Raw genomic sequence first — 19,927 nt, forward strand, 5'->3', positions numbered from 1 at the left:
CTCCGATTGTATTTTTTCTGCCATGAGGTAGCCCAAGGCTATTGCGAGTGAGTTCATGAAGAGAGAAAGTAGTAAGACGTCTACGTTCCTTCCACCCAGAGCAGGGAGGTAGGGAGGGCGCATGTGAATCTAAGCAGATACAATCATCAGAAATGCTATTACAGTGAGTAATGCATGTCTTCTGGTGCTTGTTAATCTGATTAGAATCACATGCTGTGCATAGACTAGTGAGCAGTACCCGGAGTTGGAGGTGGGCTGTGAGAAGGAACAGTAGAGAAAACATGTCTTAGTACTGCTTGTCCCACCTGAGAATCATACCTAGAATGAGTGTCTAGGCAAAAGTGTTTTGTTAAGGTGCGTACAGAACTCCAAGTTGCCGCTTTGCAAATGAACTCTAGGGGAACATTTGCAATGAATGCTATGGAAGCCCCAGTGCCCCGAGTAGAGTGTGCTCTAGGCTTGAAGGGAAGTTCTCTCTTAGCAAGAGCGCAACATAGTGTGATGCATTTGACAATCCACCTTGAGATAGCCGATTTAGAGACAGGATCTCCTTCTCTACCAGCTGCCACTGAAACAAAAAATGGGTTTGTTTTTCGGAGTGGTTTCGTTCTTTCCAGGTAGAACATGACTGCCCTGCACACATCTAGTGTGTGTAGACTTCTTTCGGCCATGCAAGTGGGATTCTGGAAAAGGTAGGTACTTCGATCGATTGGTTCACATGGAACTTCGAGATGAATTTAGGTGCAAATCTGGGGTGAGTGCGCAGAACTACTTTATCCCTGTGGACTGTAACAAAGGGGTCTAGAACAGAGAGGGCCTGTAGTTAGCTAACCCTTCTAATAGAAGCGATAGCCACTAGAAAGACCATCTTGTAAGTAAGGTGTTTAAGACTTATGCATTGGCTCAAAGGGAGATCCCACAAGTCTGGTTAAAACCACATTTAGATCCCATCCAGGAGCTGGGTGAGAAATGGTAGGATAAATCCTCTTAACCCCTTCCATAAAAGCTTTAATCACTGGTATTTTCCACCACAACACCTATTGTTGTGACGTGGTGTAGGCTGACAGAGCAGCCAGATGAACTTTTAGGGAATTGAAGACCAACCTTGTGTCCAACAAATGGGTTAGGTACAGCACAATGTGTGTGGGTGAGCAATCGATGGGATTGTTGCCTTTGGTATTACACCAGATGACAAACCGTTTCCATTTGCTGGAATAGAAATAGCGTGTGTTCGGTTTTCTAGCCTCCCCGGAAATGTCCATCATCTCTGAGGGAGCTGAAGGTGTCCAAACTCTATGACCTCAGGAGCCAGGCCGCTAAGTTTAGAGTTTGTGGGCATGGTGTAGGGTAGTCACCATGTTGTACAGGCAGGGTAGTTTTACTGGTCGGGAGGGGGACATTTCCATTAGATGAGTGAACCAGGGTTGGGGGGGCCCACATGGGGGCTACCAATATCATGGGGACTGGTTCCTGGTGCATCTTGTGCACTATCTTTTTGAGTAGGGGAGTCGGGGATGGGGGGAAGCGTAAACAAATTTCTCTGACAATGTTATCCAGAGATCGTTCCCCTTGTAGCGGTTCTGGGGGTACCTGGAGGCGTAGTCTTGGCATTGGGCATTCTGAGTTGCGAACAGGTCGATCTCTGGGAAGCCCCATTCTGAGAATGGACACGATGTCTTTGTGCAGACGCCATTCGTATTCTATGGGCAGTGGGAAATCTCTGCTGAGCATGTCTGCCAGAAGATTGAGTTCCCCTGGAACGTGATGGGACAAAAGAAACATATTGTGTTTGATTGAGGGCCCACCTCCAAATGTTTTGGGACAGCTTGGATAGCCCTGGAGAGTGTGTGCCCCCTTGTTTGTTCAGGTAATACATGGCCTTGGTGCTGTCTGTCAGACCCTTGTAGTTGCGTTTGAAAGGCTTTCAATGCCTTGAACACCGCTAATAGCTCCAGTAGATTTATATGGTTGGGTGCTACCTGTGGAGGGCCACACTCCATGCGCTGTCTGCTGAAGCAGGTGAGCCCCCCCACCCTGCGAGAGATGCATCTGTTGTGAGTGGCTTGTTCCACTGCAGGGGTGGTGAAGGTTTTCCCCTTCAAGTTTTCCCTTGACCACCACTGCAGAGAGAGCACGAGGGCTGGCGAGACAACTACCAGATCTTCCCATTGTCCGCTGGCCTGACACCACTGGCTGTTGAGCCACTCTTGCATGGGACGCATGCGCAGCCACGCGTGGGGAACCAACTATATGGATGATGATGAAGCCATCATCCCTAGCAAACGCATGGCTGTGCGTATCTTCACCTCCCGACTGGCTACATATTGAGGGATCTGAAAAAGCATGTTTGAACCCCCTCGTTGGAGGGGAAGACGAGGCCGTCCTTCGTCTGGATTAGAGCCCCCAGTAATTGTTTTACTTGATTGGGGACAAGACTGGATTTTTCCAAGTTGATGGAGAATCCCAGACTGAACCAAAGGTCTACGGTCTTCTGGGTGTTCAAAAAGCATGTGTCGTAAGAGTCCCCAGTTATGAGCCAGTCGTCGAGGTATGGGTAAACCGGGACGCACAGTTTGCGCAGGTGTGCTGCTGCTACTGCCAGGACCTTTGTAAACACCCTTGGCGCCGATGCGATGCCGAAGGGGAGCACTTTTAAATGGTAATGCCTGTCCTATATCATGAACCTTCGATATTTCCTGTGCACTGGCAACATTGAAATATGAAAGTATGCATCTATCATGTCCAATGTTGCCATGCGGTCCCCCCCTGTTTCAACAGTGGGATCACCTCCTGTAGCGTTACCATACGAAACTTTGAGGTTTTATAAATGTGTTCGCTAGGTGCAGGTCTAGAACAGGGCGCATGGTGAGGACCTTTTTGGGTAGAAGGAAGTACACTGAATAAAGACCCTTGTTTACCTGAAGAATTGGGACGGCTTCTATGGCGTCCTTTCCCAGCAGCGCTTCCACCTCTTGATTCAGGATCGGAGGTTGGTCCGGTGAGAGGCGCAGTGAGCGTGGTGGTCTGAACTGTGGTGGTCAGGCGAATTCCACGCAGTACCCGTGGGTGAACGTCTTTATAACCCACTGGTCTGAAGTTATCCCCTCCCATGCCGTGAGGAAAGATGTTAAACGCCCCCCGACTGGGATGACATGGGCGGGGACCTGGATCTGATGGTCATTTCTGACCAGAGGCTGCGGCTCCTCTGGGATTGGGGCCTCTACCTCTGCCTTTGCTGCATTTCTGACCCCTTGGTGGGTAGTAGGCGGGGCTTCCTGATGTTTGTACAGAGTTATAGGTTCCCGTACTGTAGTTGTTCTGACTTGCACTGGACTGCCCTCGAAAGGACCTACGAGAACCTCCTCCCGTTTGGGGGGGGGAAGGTTGCCAAGTTATCTGTTGCAGGGACTTAAGAGTCTCATACTCTTTCTTTGCCGTCTCCAGGGCATCATCGACCGCTTTCCCGAAGAGATTGGTCTCTTCTATGGGTTTGTTGATAAGAGCGGCCTGTGTTTCAGGCTTGAACCCCGAGTTACAAAGCCAAGTGTGCTGCTTGAGTAAAGTGGCCTGGGCCAGAGACCTGCCTGCTGTCTCAGCAGTGTCCAGAGTGTTCTTGTTTATATTCTGGTTTACCCGCCTACCTTCGGCCACAATGGTGAGAAGCCTGGACCTAACTTGTCCAGGAACCTCCTGGAGACCTTCCCTTACCAGATTCCATTGCGTGTCTGCATAACTCGCCAGCAGCGTAGTGTTTTTCACTATGCATGTGGTATATGCAGCTGCTGAGGTAACGCGCTTACCTAGGGCATACAACCTCTTGGATTCCTTATCCGGAGTTGCCTCCCCCATAGCAAGGGGTACTCCTGCCCGTTTCCGGGTGGTAGTCACTAACAAGGAGTCGGGGGTGGCGTGGCCTTTAATATATTGAGGGTCCGAAGGAGCTGGCCGAAATAGCTTTTCCACTCTTGGGTTCACTGCCTGGGTCTGAGCTGGTGACACCAGGGAGGGGACCAATCTTCTTTTAACAGAATTAGGGAGGGGAACAGCTTGGCTTGAGGGGGGTTGCTCCTTGAGAATGTCCTCCACAAAGTCTTGTTTGGGAACCGCCTCTTGAGCAGTGATCTGAAAGTGATCTGCTGCCTTCCTTAAGATGGCATTGAAGGCCATTTGGTCGTCTACAGGCGAGGCCTGGCGAGCCGGGGTGGATGGAGCAGAATCCAGGCATAGAAAAGTGTCCTGATCTTGCGTGGGGAGCGTCCATGGCTCAGTTTCCACTTGCTGGGTTTCCTCCCAGTTGTCCATGCATTCGCCTGGTCCTCAGTGTAGTCCTGAAGGAAGGGTCTTCTTCGCTGTAGATGTCCTGTTAAGTGTCCATCTGGACCACATCTTCATGATGGACAGAGACCGGAGGCTGACAGTCAAGATTTTCTTGGAAACGTGAAACAGATCTTAAAATAGGTTCTCCACGATATATCTTAGGGTAAGGATGTTCAGAAAAGAGACCATTTTTTCAAGACAATCCATGCACCCTTCACATTTCTCCCTTGTTCACTTTAAGGAACCTGAAGTCCCTAAACGTGGAAAAACATTTTTTCCACCCTTTGGCATCGAAATTCATCTCTCAGGGTGTTGGACAGAGGTTCCCGACTGTCCAACTAGGTTTCGCGAGTATCGGGGCACCATGGCGTGTCTTTAGACTTGTCCGCGACCTGCCCCATGCGTTTCGACAGTGTAGGTACCAGCCCAACTGCCGAAGTAATTCATGCGATACTGTCTTCAATCTCCGCGAATCGGCATGAGATAACGGGTTCGAAGGCTTATTGTAAGATTTACCGCCTACCGTGGCGTTAAGAGGGCCTAGCAGTAGAATGTTGACCTGGAGGCCTAGTAGTAGATTTTAGGCCTACCAGGCCTTTAGGGACTGTTGGAGCGTCGAATGACCGCAATTCGATGTGTAAACCAGATTTAGGGGTAGCGCCCTTGTTTTTGGAGTGCCCAGTCGCAAGACGCTGCTGATCTACCAGATGGCGCTTTCACCTTTTTCGACGGAACTGTCGAAATTGGTGGTGGGGTTGTGTACTTAGTGTGTTGCGGTTTTTGTATGCCCCTGTCGCCGGGTGTTGTCCCTGAAGCGTGACTTGTGCCAGGCCTTGAAGGGTCGGGGACAGGCGTGGCGGACCTAGAAGTGTCCGCCTCAAGGTCTATAACATCCGATATGGATGTTTGGTCATCGGAGGTGCCCCCGTCACTTTCGGGGGGTGTGGCGGTGGGTGAGGAGGATTCAGCCTGTGACATACCATACACGGCCCACCACTTTGCACGGCAGTCCTTAAGGGTGTTAGGCCGTACACCGCTTCTCGTCGTGATCTAAGGGAAGACAAAAATGACACGTTCTGTGCTCGTCTTTCCATGGTTATCTGACCCTACACTTAGGGCAGAACCTAAATGGAGTCCTTTCCATAGCGAAAGGTACGAACAAAGATGACCAGACCTAAAGGGCAGATAGGGGGAAAGAGGAAAGACACTGTACAAACTTATCGTAAATAAGCAGTCTTGAGCTGTACCTAATCAGCTAAACCCTTCTGTAATATACACTGTACTTTACTGCATTTATTACTGTATTTTATTTACATGTATGTACTTGCCTACAACTGGCACTGTAACCAAGCCTCGAGAATTTTTTTTTACTGCTGCGCCCGTCTACCTGAGGGTTTGGTGCTCATTATAAAATTAATAAACAAACAAACATAACGAAAGATATGGCCACCCTGACCCCACACTCCCTACTGTGTAGGCCAGCCAGAGGGCCCGGCCACGTGGATGCCTCAGCCGCCGGATCTTAAGTGCCGAAATTCACCTCTGTAGAAACTTCCTGCAGTCTTCGCCGAAGCTCTTAATCGCAGTTGAAGTGATTTATAAGGGAATAACCGACAAAGTCGGTATAGAGATAAACAATGTCTCTTGTGTAAGAGCTCCGCTATAGGACGACCAGTTATCTGGGCGGAACAACTGGATGCCAGACCATATGCACAGCATGTGATTCTAAGCAGATTAACAATCATCAGAAATTCTTGTGTTATCTGGTATGGAGTTGAACACATCCACAATATGTTCCCACAAACCCAGGGGCACTAAAGAAACACTGGCCTGGACTCCAAAGTGGTCACCAGCCAGTAGTTGAAAGTTGCCATTTGAACTTCTCCCTCAGGGATGAAGATAAGGAGGCAGTGTGGACCCCTGAAGGTTTACCCTTACATCTGGGATCTACTTTTACATGATCTCCAGACCCACATACAAAACATTTTCCAAATGCTCTGGAATGGGGGTTTCTGCTGAACTCCCCCTGGTTGGGCACCAGAGGTTTCACTAGACTCAACAGGTTTCCCATGGAATTTACCCTTACTATGTTTGTGGCCCTCTTTTGGATGGTTGAAATTAGAATTATATTTTCCCTCTTTCTTGTGCTGCTTTCCCTCTTCCTTCTTGTGAGTGGCCCCATGGCCCCTGTGACTGGCCCTGTTGGCTACCCACAAGTCAGCAGCCTGTGCTAACTTTTTGGGATCAATCTCTTGAGGGAGCCAAGTGTTGTCTCCGCTCAGGAGTGCAGGCATCAAAAATAGATTCTAACAAAAAACGATTTCTCATTCCTTCAAAGGTGTTCACTCTGTAACCTTTAACCCAACCATTTAAGTTCTTTAAACACTCACATACCCAGGTAGCCCAAGCAGTACCATCAGTCTTTTTGAGGGTCCTAAACTTCTTATGGTACTGGGAAGGAGTTTTCCCAAATCTGGCTATTAATGCCAGCTTCACAGATTCACAATTCTTTCTCTCAACTCCATTACAGCATCACAGCTATTCAGGGGAAGCCTAGACATGAGCCAAGGGATTAAATCATTCCCACTGATCCCTTGAAGACCATCGGTATATTCAAATGTACCCAGACAATCCAATACATCCAGTTTTGGTTCATACCTGCTCACTGCTTCTTTGGGCAGGCGAGGCTTCTTGAGACTAGTAGACCTAGAGGACCCTAAAAGGGAAGCAGAATCAAGGGGCAATCGTTTCATATCCATCTCATGTTGCATGTCTCTCTCTCAGAGTTTGATATCCTGATGTTTGGCTTCAGCTTGAGCATGCAGTTTCCTGAATTCCAACTCTAATCTTGGTGTCTCAAGAGAAACATACTCTGTGCTTACAACTGGACCTTGTGGGGTCCCAATGGCAATGGGCTGAGGCATAAGGGCAGGCTGTGGCAGAGAGGGCATCTCTTCCTGAGGCACCTCCGCCGACTCCTCTTTCAGATTGGTGCTGGACTCTAAACAGACATCCACATCATTTTCTACATTACTAGGGTGAGTAGGTGTTGCAGGCCCACTACCCAAACTTTGGGGATTCAACAACCTTGTAATTAATTCACATTTATTTCCTTTTACAGTCAGAGCCCTGGTTTTGAACATGTCTTTCAGTTGATCTACTGTCAGAATAATCAGGGCTCATTAAAGTTATCCATATTTGGCATGTTACAATTACTTCATTTTTTGATGGAGCTTAGCCTTGTGACTGGTTTAGTTGGGCACAAGTACAGCAAATAGTCAATGTAACCACTCTACGTCATTCCCACCGCCTGCCACCAGTGTTAGGCAAGAATTGATGTAGTAACCTTGTGGGAGACTATACCAGCCTTGTCCTCTTGGTATTAGGTAACCCATCTTTAGGTATAGGCCAGTACTACACAAGTTGGTAGGGTGGCTGAGCATTCAGGCGTATCTCAAGAGGGGTAAATGTTAGCTGTAGAGTTGTAGCAATGAAATGCACCAATACCAGTATCCAAATAACACGTATACTCAAGGTTTTCTAGTAAAACAATTATTTATTTAACAGTCAGTTTTAAATAAGCATTCTTTAAAAGGGCAATGTTTGCAAAACTCAAATACACTTTAAAATCACGTTCTTAGAAACAACACAAAGCAAATAGATACGCTTATAGTATAGTAGACTGGGGTGGACTGGCCATTAGGAAACTCTGGAGTTTACCTCTGCCCCCCGGACTTCTTGTGTGGCATTTCCAAATGTACCCATAGGAAAATGGCTGGACTTGCTGAAAATGTGTAATATGGGGCCACTTGGAAAATGATTTCCAGGGCCTCTTTTGGTACCCAGTCCACCCCGATAGTAGATAGTCTAGATAAAAAACCTTTTCCAGCAATATTAGTTAAAAACCAATAAGGGACATTAAGAATCAAGGTAAATGGAGTAGAAGAGTCTGCAGGCAGCCAGGACAGCCAAAGACAATTAGAACAAAGTCTATGGAGCTGAGGCACTTCTTAGATAGCAAAAAAGTCTTGCACAAATTTAGAGAGTTGTTGTAGAAAATCACTGTTGGGCCGCAAGCTGGTACACTCGTGAAAGTTAGAGCGGAGATCAACTCTTAGAAAAGCAGCTACTGCAAGTCTCAACTGAGAAAAGCAAGCTACAGACAGAGGCAAGTACCCTTTAGTCAGAACAGTAGCCTAGATTAGAAGGAGAGGATCCAGCTGGCTTCAGTCTTGGTTGTAGTGTTGCAGATCCTGTGATCCTGGGCCTCAGTCGTGGGGACAAGAGGGAGGATGTCTGGAGGACCCCTGCATAGCAGTTCAGAGGTCGGCGGCAGCCGCTACGGGCTCTTTTCAATTCAGCAGCACTTTGCGGTTTCAGCGCACGGTAAATAGCACCACTGCGGATCTTGAACACTGGTTGGGTGAGGTGACTCGAGCTTGGGTTGTCCTGCTTTGGGAGGGTCCTCAGGAGACTCCTGGAGCTTTTGGCCGGCTTACAGACATTGCATTTGACTACAGATTTCTTGATCCCTGGCACTCGGTTCCAGCAGCAACAAAGAACTACGGCCAGTTGGGGGAAGGTCTTCCAGTCAAGTTCGTCATGGGGTTAGCTGTCCCACTAACTCAAGGGAAGAAGTTGTCCTTTACGGAGCTTTTTTTGTCGAGCAGAAAAAGGACTTTCAGCACAGCAGCAGGGCTTCAATTCAAAGGTTCAGGAGGATGCAGCAGGCTTCTGTCAAGGTTTCTTCGTCGGGTTGTTCTTCCAAGTGGTCGACTCTGTCTTTAGTCCAAGAAGCCTCGCCTTTTATGCAGGTTTCTCCCATTCTGGCACAGCCTAGCTGTAGCTCACACAGCATGGTGGCTGTACTGCAAGGACAGCCAGCCAAGCAGCCAATCAGCACTGGGTGCATTCAGGTTTCCCCGGAGACAAAGGACAGGGTAGTTTCGGGCACCTCCCTCACTTCCTGCCCTGACAGACACACTGGAACCAGAGGCGGGTTTCAGTACAGAAGCCCGCCAAAGGCAAAATAAACTAATGGGTTAAACCTGGTTTGGCCCGCAGAGTAAAACCCAAGAAAAACCTCACAAACAAGAAATGGCGAAAAACGACTGGTGTCATTTTGACACAATGGTCACACATGGGTGCTGTAGTGCAGCTGAGGATTCAGCCTGTGGTAGAAAAGCACAATGGTAGGAAAATTAAACCACTGCCACCTGTTAGATGAGTAAGTGGGAAAAGGGGCTACTAAGTACCCCCCCCCCGCCCCAGCACTCCACATAAAATGGGGTGTGCTGAACCTATAAAGAGAAAAAAGGTAAGTAAAGTCAATTTCACTTTACTATTCTTGGGAACAGTAGTTCTCACAAGAAAAGGTATTTAAACCTTAGGAAAAATCTAAAGGATTTCTCAGTGACACTGCACAGAGACAGAGGGAGACAGAGGGAGACAGAGGGAGACAGAGGGAGACAGAGGGAGACAGAGGGAGACAGAGGGAGACAGAGCGAGACAGAGCGAGACAGAGCGAGACAGAGCGAGACAGAGCGAGACAGAGCGAGACAGAGCGAGACAGAGCGAGACAGAGCGAGACAGAGCGACAGATCTCTCTCACTCCAGGGTAAAAATTAAAAAGTCCTAAAGTCCAGCAAAAGAGCTGGGAGTCTCGAAGGTTGAAGGGAATTAGCAAAGAATTGAGAATTCACCTTAACAAATGGGTTTACCCGTTTGCTAGGTTGTGTGTTTTCCTTTTTCTTCGGTTAAATTATGTTGGGTGTCTACCTGTGGCAGTTAGCCCACACATAGTCTTTTATATATATCAATCACTTATTTGACCAGAGAGATGTCTGTGTGACTTAATAAAGTATATATTGTTTCAGTATGTCAGTGTAGTGTACTTTCTATAGCTATTTGTATGCAGCCTAATTGTTCCAGCCTGCTCCTGAGAGTTAAGCCTTGTCGCTCTGTCCACATTACCTACCTTTAAGAGGTTTGACCTCCGAATCTTTGCAGGTGTTTTAGTCTCTACTCAGTGGTTGTCGCTTCCCAAGTAGGTGGGACAAAAAGTGCCTTAATCACCCTTTCTTTCTACACTGCATTGGCTTTCTTTTTAAGCCAAAGCACAAATAAACTGTTCTGCTTGGCACACAAAGCTATTTTTCCTTCAGCAACCATCTGACTAAGTGGTCAAATTACTCATAGCAGGGGGCTGTGAGATGCCAGGAGCAAATCTTTAACAAACCTGTATATTCTATGAGGCAAAAAGACTGTATCCAGTGTCAAGCTTTCTTTTTTGTCATCATCAGGCTTTGGAGTCAACCGCTTGTGGCTCTACGAATCGCCTCTCCAAGAAAATATTTCTAATTTCTTTCAGCATACACACTGCACATCTTTGGCCACATCCCACAGGCGTGAAAATCCAGCGTTAAGAGTGCATGTAGCATTGCTAGTCCAAAACCAAGGATAGCTCAGGCAACCAAGTTCTTCCCAAAAACATACACAGTAGTTTTTTCTATTTCTATTTGGTATAGACTGAAACAGTTTGTTTGGAACGGGCACTAGAAGCCTGAACTACAAGGCTATGGTGTTGGCCGTGCCAAACAGTGGATCTTCAGGAGATCACTTGTGCTTTGTTTGCTACCTTCTTGCATAGATGGTAAGGAGAAAGGTTGCGTCTAAACATAATATAGGTTCAGTTAAGAGCATTACTCAATAAAACGAAGCCATCTGACTTGAGAATGTCTATCAGCAAATGGATAGACAGTCCAATAGTATCAATGTCTCTAGCGGTTGCATCATGAAAATAGCTGAACTTGCCTTTGGTGAAAAAAGCACCACATGGGAAAAGGAGTGATGATAATGGAAGAGGAATGGGGGGGGGGGGGTGAAAGGAAGGCAAGGATGGGGAAAGTTCAGTGTGTACCACACATGGTAATGGTAGCAACAGTAACTGTTCCAGGTTAACCTTTCGCAAGTCCAGACATCAACCTTGTTAGTGCCAAAAGTGGCACTGTAGCAACATGGGTCCAAAAAGGAATCCCAGAGAAGTACATTATTGGGGAGCTGGTTTCTCTGTGCTGACCAACGATGGAGCAGTGACATTGTGCTCTGCTCAATGTTGACTAATGAGATCTGCCTGAATGTCTCCTAATCCACTGCAGAGGAGATCACTAAAGAAAATGGTGTGTAATGGCACATTTTCTTTAAGGTCGGTATTGGCTCCTATTAGTAAGTGTGATGAATCACAGGAATTCATCCCTTACCATCTTGTAACCTTCCTTATAATCTCTTTGAAGAGAAGATCAATATGTTATTGCCAGCATGAAATTGAAAACCTCCTTTTAAGTTCCAATTCTACTGGGACGAGGAAAAGGACATCTGGAGGAGAAAAGAGTTCAAAACAGAAAGAGAATAAGAAATAGCTATTTGAGAAGGGGAAGCCCCACGGCTATGTCAGCCTAGCAAGGGGAGGATCCTGGGGAAATAAACAGAGAGCCAGCAAGTTTAAAAGGGAGACAAGTGCTGACTACATAGAGCACCAGAAGCAAGACACACAGCGTCTTAATGTCAGAGGAGAAGGTCAGACAAGCTGAAGCCAAACGCATGGCATGTTGAAGCAAACAAGGAGAAAGAAGCCGAGATTGTTGTTGCGACCGCAGAGAGTCTGTGGTGGGCCTGAGGCCCGCATAGTGATGCCGAAACCATTCTAAGCCAATACTAGTGTATTAAAAATTCAGCAAGGTATGAAGGAACGCAGAGTAGTGATATAAAAGGAGAGGGGTTCTCTTTCTGATATCTGTGAAATTGAAAGCCTAATAAAACTAATCCATAAATCCTAGGGCACAGGTAAGTATAATCAAACTTAGTGGTAGAATGAAGCATAGCAAATAGGCCCCAAAATCTTGCTTCTGCTTTAAACATGTGCAAGCATTCTGTTCACGGCGAAGGCCACTGCAGCCGGTTCATTAGTACAGAGCATGCAATCCCCGGCAAAGCGTTCAGAGAAGCACACAGAGGTTATTTTTCGAGGTCAACTGATTAGAGCGCACACGGTCTGCCAGTGAAGGAGGATAATATATTACCATTTTCCAATTCAAAATAATTTATGAAATATGATGTTCTAGTGAAGACGTCAAGACCCACTGCAGTTTCAAATCGCATGTAGACCATTTCCCTGGGAAGACGGTTAGAATGTTCATAATATGCAACAATTACTCAATAGTAGAACCGTCGGTCAAAGCTCTAATGGTGGTGTTGTGGGTTACTGTTCCGATGAGTCAGAAGTGTCGGTCAGGGCAGAATAATAAAGTTCTGCTGGTCGTCTCAAATGTTTAAATTATATAATTTTGTGTTGTGGGAATTAGGGGTGGATTGTCACATCACATTATTCTCATTGAGGGCGATGTGGGAAGGTTAATGGACCCCAATGATCAATCACAACATAGGGAGTTCTATATGGGTCCAAAGTGCAAGGACCAATCATTTCTGTGTGGGAGATTTTTTTCTATGTCACACAATCGCAAATGCTAATTATTTTACTTTGTATAAAAGTTTTTGTTTCGAGGGTGGTTCTTTGACACAGCCTTTTCATGCAGTACTGTTCTGCGTTCGGTTTGATTTTGCAGTCACAGCTGCGTCTGGGCCCTGAATAGAATGGTGTTATTTCTTGCACCGGCTTACACTCCTTTGACTACTTTTGTAATTTGTTGGCGAGTTCTACGAGGCGACCCTTGGCACACCGGTAAGACCGGAACGCCATCCACGAAAAAACAGAGAGAGGAGGCGGTCAAGAAGACCCATGATGCCAGACCACGAGGAAAGGAAGCCGATCCTCATCAAACGAGAATTCTGGTGATGTTAATCCCAAATAGTAAAGGTAACTGGGATTACGGGAAACCCAGGGAAGGATATGAGAATCATTACTGGAATGCTCAGTCGTCACAGTCAATAGAATGAAAACATAACCAGAATGGAACGAGAGTCCATTTTGGAACACTCATACTCATCTCAGTTTAGAAGGAAGGGTTGTACAGCCAGTGCAAAGAGAAAAGGAGGAGATATATTTTGGAAATAATCCAATGAGCAATGATTTATACCTGAAAGGCCCAAGAAAGATACCAGAGCCAGATATAAAGGTGAAACCTAAGAATAGGCTGGCCTTTAAGATATTCAAAAGAAGAGAAACTGGAAATAAAAACTTATGAACTATTTAAGAAAATAAAAAATAGCCCAGAAGGAAATGAAAATTGTTGCATAAAGTCGACATGGGAAAGAGAGAGGATCCCCTGTACTAGAAGAAAACGAGAAGAAACAAAACTCCATGACATTAACAAATGAACTATGTGAACACCTAACAACACTTGTGTACAGGCGTGTTATAAATATCAAATATCAAAAGTGATCACTAGAGATTACTGGAAGATCATCTATTGAAAATTGGCTGAACCATAAGCTAACAAATCTCCGAAGAAGGGGGTCATTCCCAATGTTTAGAGTTGTCAAACATAGCGGTAGGGTCAGACAGGTCATAATCGGACAGTGGACATTTATAATTTAAGGACATTCACTGACTGATGAGCACCTTAGCTTGTTTTGTTGGGTGGGGATGCCCTGTAGAAAAGGGAGAGACAGACTTTATTCAGAAAAATAAAGTGAAAAGGTTGACCGAGAGCAAAAGGTACCTGGACAAACAGACTGCCCCACTTGTTCACTTAAAATGTCCCTGAGTGAGTTCAATAAGGCGAAGGCCTCTAGTTCTCTTTATATTAGACCTAGTCCAGACCATAAAGCATGGGGGGTGAGCACTTAGCAGTAGAAACGGTCTGTATAGTCACCAGAAACGTTTGAGTAGGTAGACTGGCCTAGGGAGGAGTGACACCCCTCAAAGGATGAGGGAAAGAATACAGGGATCACCCCTAATCTATAAACACCAAGTGCCTGCATTTGAGAGGCTGTTATATTAATAAATAAATATTTATTTTGGTTGTCATGTGGCTCATTAAAAAATGGTCATACTTACATGCAAGACCCCATTTCAGATGGCTAGATAAAGGACATGCCTCAGACCATTTGCTATGACATTTCTTCTTTTTACAGGGTTTCACTCACGACAACAAACTAAGAAGCTAGCTCAACTGAGAAACACTGACTTTCATCTAACGCTTTTTTGGATGTGGTTTCACAACTAAAGCTGTACTATCTATTTCAAAGGTTCTATGGAACATACACTAGCATATGTTTTTTAGAAACCCTTAAGTAAGGCGATAACTAAGATGCTAACACTAATCAATATCTTTCTGGATAATCTTTGTCTGAAGCAAGTGCCCATGGGCTGCAGAGGCAGCACCTACAGAAATCTGTCAAAGTTGACATGATTAGACAAAAGGGAAACCTTTTAGAATGGAGACAATTTATAAATAAGGACTAAATCCCAGCATGCCTGGCTTTTCACAGAGTTCCTTTAAAACAGGTTCCAGTAACAGAACTATGCAATACTTTTTAGGTACATGCCAATGTAACAGTAGAGCGTGCGAGCTGTTAAGCAGGAGGAATCATCTAAAACAGGCAAAATAAGGTTATGGAAATGCATTAAAATACGAAAACCAATCATGCAAAACAACTTGCCAGTGATTGTTCACACACCAAAACAGTACCCTTTTCACTACTTTCAGCCAGTAAGCTACAAGCACAGTAAAGCGCAACCACAGAGCGCTGAAAAGGGTGCTGAAATGTGCTAAACTATTCACTAAGGAAGGATGAATTACATTCCAAACTACTTCAGAAAAGGATCTGGCTCTGACTCACTCACAAGTTCCACACACAAATTACACATCCACAGAAAGGCTTTTGTTTGCCTGATAGAGCAAGACTGCATGTGATGACCACGATGCTGCCTAGAATCCGAGGCTATGCATGGGGCACACCAATATGACGAAAGGAACACTGTAGAAATTGTTTAAGATTCAAGTCAAATGCTTTGTAAAGAATAGAGGAATAGGATTTCCTATCGTCATTAAGGGGCTGTGGCAAGTCAGACATCGGAGACAGACACAGACATGTTAGGGTTTCAACTTTACTTTATTAAAAAGGAAGGAAATGCCCAGCCTAGCCCTGTTGCTAATGGTGGTGGTTCTCTATGCTAAGAAAACAATAAAAGGTGCTTGTCAGGATGTCTGAAAATAACAATCCTCCTCTGTCTGAAACCTACTCTACCACAAACAATATGAAAATATAAATCAGCATGTGGAAGTATTCTGCTACTCTCTTGGCTTGGGATGGCTGTATCTTAATGCCCAGCCTTGTAGGAGTTTCAGTTCTGTTTGTTTCAGTGTCCATCTCTGATGATGGTTCAAAATAAAGAGTTTTTCACGTATTTTGGAAGTAAGCACTGCAGTCCCAGTCAAAGGAGCTTGGAAAGTTCCAAAAGAAATTCAAAGAACTTCTGAATTCTCTTCACACTTCTTTTAGTGTTGGAAGTCTAAACTTCTTCAGCAGGATTCACAGAAATGTTTTCCAACTCAAAAATCCTTTCCTATATGCTATTTTTATTCTATTTCTCGTAAAGGTTCTGGTTCTGCTCAACCTCTCCACGGCTACTGACCCTGGCTGGCCGTATGCTTATTATGTTGGTTTCACCGCCTCCAGGGGGTCCTGGTTCTCCCAGCCCTTTGGTTGCTTAGCATCATTAGTCATATTAGAATTACAAGGTCTCCATCCCCTTCAGGGCTTCTCGTAGCTCAGCCTCTCATGAGCCGTTTGGTATTGCAGCCATATGAGTGTGGTAGGATGTCTAAGGCCTTCAGGGCTTTTGACACGTTCAGAGTCTCCTGGGCTGTGCAGCACTGTCTCTAAGCCCTTCATAGGTTCTTCCGAGTCCAACCACCAGCCTCCCCTTTCTCCTTGCTGGTCGCGTGTCTGTTTTATCGGCGTCATTCAGAAAAGGCAGTGGCGACTGGTACTTGCAGCGTTGCATCCTTGTGATAAGTCTCCTCTCCTACAATGGTTCGTCGCCTGTGCATCTAGGCTCGGGAGCGCGGGTGACTTCTGATAATCTTGCCCATCTGGGATCGGTTGCTTTCCGCTGGCAATGTTATTCCTGCGCCCACCAAATATCGGACGCGGTCCCGCCTCCAGGTTTGCTACACCTAGCTTTGCAGCAACGGTGCTGCCTGTACACAGGCTCCTTCAAGTTTCCTGTTTCTCTCCAACAGGTACCCCCTTGCCTCCTTTTGTCTTCCTTCATATAGTGAGGCACTGAACTGGATTGGTTCCATGTTTCTTGCACCAAAGTCCACAGGATGGGGTCATCAGCCAAGCCCTCCCCAATTAAAGGGTCCTTAGGCTCATAATATGGTTCACCTACCATATAACCCATAAGCAATGGGGCTTCTGTTTCAAAGGAAGGTGTAATTCAATACTTCTTTAGGACTACTGTGTCCTCTTTGGAGGGGAGAAGGGGTTTAACCAACGCCAGTGAGATTCTGATTGACCTGTCCCATAGATGTGTCTTGCGTAGCGGGCTCACCTCCCTATTCCCAAAGGAGGTGGCTCTACCTTGAGGAGAAGGGACTTGCTCCTTGGATTCCTCACAGGGCAAACGCATAAGCATAGCCTACTTGCTCAAGTATATACATATTTATTGAGTTTCATGGAAAAAGTTCTAGACCCATTTTTCCCCAAACTATTTTAAGCATTCATCAATTGTGATGGGTTGTCTTTTGTATATTATTATTCATAACTATTATAATTATCACCATCATTATATATGTTTATATCACAAACCTGGCTCGGGAGCAACGGAGAGCTTTACAGTTCGTAGAGCAAAACACTGATAGTGAAAATGTAACAAGTCATACAGTAAATATTAGTAAAAATTATAACAGAACAATATACCGAAGAGGACATGCACAAAATAGCAGGAATATAGGTGACTCCAAGGTGTTGAAGAGACAGTTCTTCAGTTCTTCCCTAAACCTAAAGGAGACTTGGAGCAGACAGGATTGTCACAGGGATGGAGCTCCGGAGGACCAGAGTGTAGCCTGAGAATGACAGTTTCCTAATTTTCTTCTTGCAAGCTAGCCTAATTATGGTCTAACTGAGGGATAACCATATGCCAACTGATGTTTTTAGTTTGCCCATCAGGAAGGCTGGCAAATCAGGTGTTGTTTCCTGTACCGGAGGCACAATTTTGAGGCAGAACCTAGCCTGCATGATGTGTTATTCATAGAAAGTGAGGTTCATGCACACACATTTCCTAGACCCAGCGAGGAGGATAGCAGCGGTGCAGTGGACCGCTTTGAAAGAGGCCAGATGAGCAGCCAGAAGCCCTGCAAATAGGGAGTTGCCCCTTTCGATTTGTGAGATCTCTAGGGACCGCTTTATTGTTCCAAACTACTTTGCCTCGAGGACGGTCTTCATGTTGCAGAGTAGAGAGCTTAGATACCAAGTTGTTTGAGCCTTTTTCACAATGTATTGCTGTATGAAAGATTCCTATCCAAAACAAAGCCTAGGGAGTGGGTGAGGTGTGGGTTAAACCACCCTAGCACATTGTGCCCAGCCACCGTAGAGCATTGTACCCGTTCGCCTTCGAGTAGTTCCTGCTGGGAGGTGTTGCGGAGGAGAATTAATTCTGTCCTGGTAGCATTAAGCCTTCAGTAGTTAATTATCTGTGTTTGAATGGTTAAAATGTATGAGCAAAGGCAAGCAATATTTTGAGGGCCCTTGACCTAGGTACAACTGTCAATCATTGGAGCAGTGGTATATTGCAATGTTAGGGGTCATCTATGAGTGAGCCCAGGGATCCCATATAGAGGCTTAAGATGACCAGGTAGAGAGGGACTCCATAGGCGAAGGACCAGTGTTCAAACCTGTGGGAGACAATCTAGACAGCTTGGTCCCTGACAGAAAAGTAGGACGTGAATCATTTCAGGATGGTGCCAGAGAAGCTCATCCTGCATTTAAGGAGGGTGAGTACTGTATGATTGTCAACCATGTGGAACTCAGCCAAAGAGGTCCAGGAGGATCACCAGGAACGATTCCCCTTCATTGAAAATCTGAAGCATGTAATCGACCACCAGGATGATGCCTGTTTCAGTGCTGCATTTGGGGAGGAACAAATCAGTAGAAGAAGTTGCTTGATTTTTTTTAATACTTTCATAATCCCTGGCCATCCAAACATTCATGGTCATTGATAAATTATGGTGAGAATTTGCTGATCAGAGTGTCTTAAGAGGGGCTGAAAGATCCAGCATATGGCTCAGTTCACCACAAGAGAAGACTACCAACAGATTTAGTAATACTTTGGATGTTATCAGAATGTCTTTCTTTGTGGAGCAGGTGCAGCAAGGTGCTTTACCAAATAACAAATCCATTGAGATAACCATTTAAGCTTGGGCGCGCATAAAATCAGGTTCAAGATCAGCTGGTAGATTGTTCATTTGGAGGAAGAGTAATGCTACAAGGACCAACAATTAGGATTTTGATTTGAGGCCTAGACTAGACCACAGTATTAGTCAGAAACTTTTTCCATATCAGTGGCAGGATAATGTGCAGGGTCCTCCCAAACCAGTAAGGAAATTGTCAGCTCCTCCAGGCCAACAACCTAACAAGTAATGCTTATAATCTCACATTGAAAAACAAATAAGCACACATGAAAAGAAAAACCCAGCCCAATTGGGCACGACCCTGTACACCATTCCTCTGTGAAAATTAGCCCCATTACAGTACAATAACAAAAATACAATTTTACACATCAATGTGCAGCACTAGGTGGCTCTAGATCGAAGCCTGATGGTCCTCATGCCAGTTTTACTCCTTCAAATAATGCATTTTGGGGTGCTAAAATAAGCACAGCTTTTAAAAATATGTTTATTGGAGAAAGTGAATATCATAATTAGGCTGTGTGTCACAGCAAATGCCGTTCTGGAAAAATATATATGCATAATGGTTTTACAAGCTTTCACCATTCAACACTCTCCGCTTCTCTACCTTTTGTTACTATAATCCCTCTTTCTCCGACCTTTCAGTTCCTGAGCTCCCCTCTTCGTTTCATATTCCTAAACTACCTCATTTTCACTCTCCCTGCTTGGTTTGCTATTATTCTCTCTTTTATGCATTTCCTTTCTCCTCCCTAGGCCTACACTTAATTTGCCAAATAAATGTCATATATTTATTATGACCGAATAGATCTGAAATTCATTACCTGTGAGCCAAGTTCTTTCATGTAGGGTTCAAGTTCACTGAAGAGATCATAGCCTTGATGGAAGAAGGTCAGATGAGCAAACATGAACGATAACATCTGCAACAGAAAAAGTTAATTTATCAAAATCTGACTCTTACAAATCTATTACCTTATGTTCTTCCATAAATCAAAATTATTTATTAGGTGCTTAAAAAACACTAACTATCAGTACATTTTACAATCTATTACAGGTATGACATAAGTGGTCAAAAATCAAATGTAAAGTGAAAAGAAAGCACAAGAATGTAAATGCCCCGCACAGAGAAAATCTAAAAGTAGATGCTACTCAAGGGGGGGGGGGGGGGGGGGGGGGGGGGGCGGAAGCGGGGCGACGGGGGAGTTTGTGCGCCGACTAAGATGGTCGCATAACCGCAG

At 45.3% G+C, this 19,927-nt stretch overlaps 1 protein-coding gene across 4 annotated transcripts in view; it reads right to left on the reverse strand.

Moving 5' to 3' along the window:
- The window catches only part of ACAP2 (ArfGAP with coiled-coil, ankyrin repeat and PH domains 2), a 1,585,345-nt gene that overhangs the window by 934,009 nt on the left and 631,409 nt on the right, over nt 1–19,927 (reverse strand). For all 4 annotated transcript variants that reach the window (XM_069618585.1, XM_069618583.1, XM_069618582.1 and 1 more), the window contains exon 8: nt 19,514–19,609. In XM_069618585.1, the coding sequence (XP_069474686.1) occupies nt 19,514–19,609 (96 nt within the window). The remainder of the gene's footprint in view (nt 1–19,513; nt 19,610–19,927) is intronic.

Source organism: Ambystoma mexicanum, chromosome 10, assembly GCF_040938575.1.
Source record: "Ambystoma mexicanum isolate Mex_15411 chromosome 10, UKY_AmexF1_1, whole genome shotgun sequence".
In the NCBI taxonomy this organism is placed as follows: Eukaryota; Metazoa; Chordata; class Amphibia; order Caudata; family Ambystomatidae; genus Ambystoma; species Ambystoma mexicanum.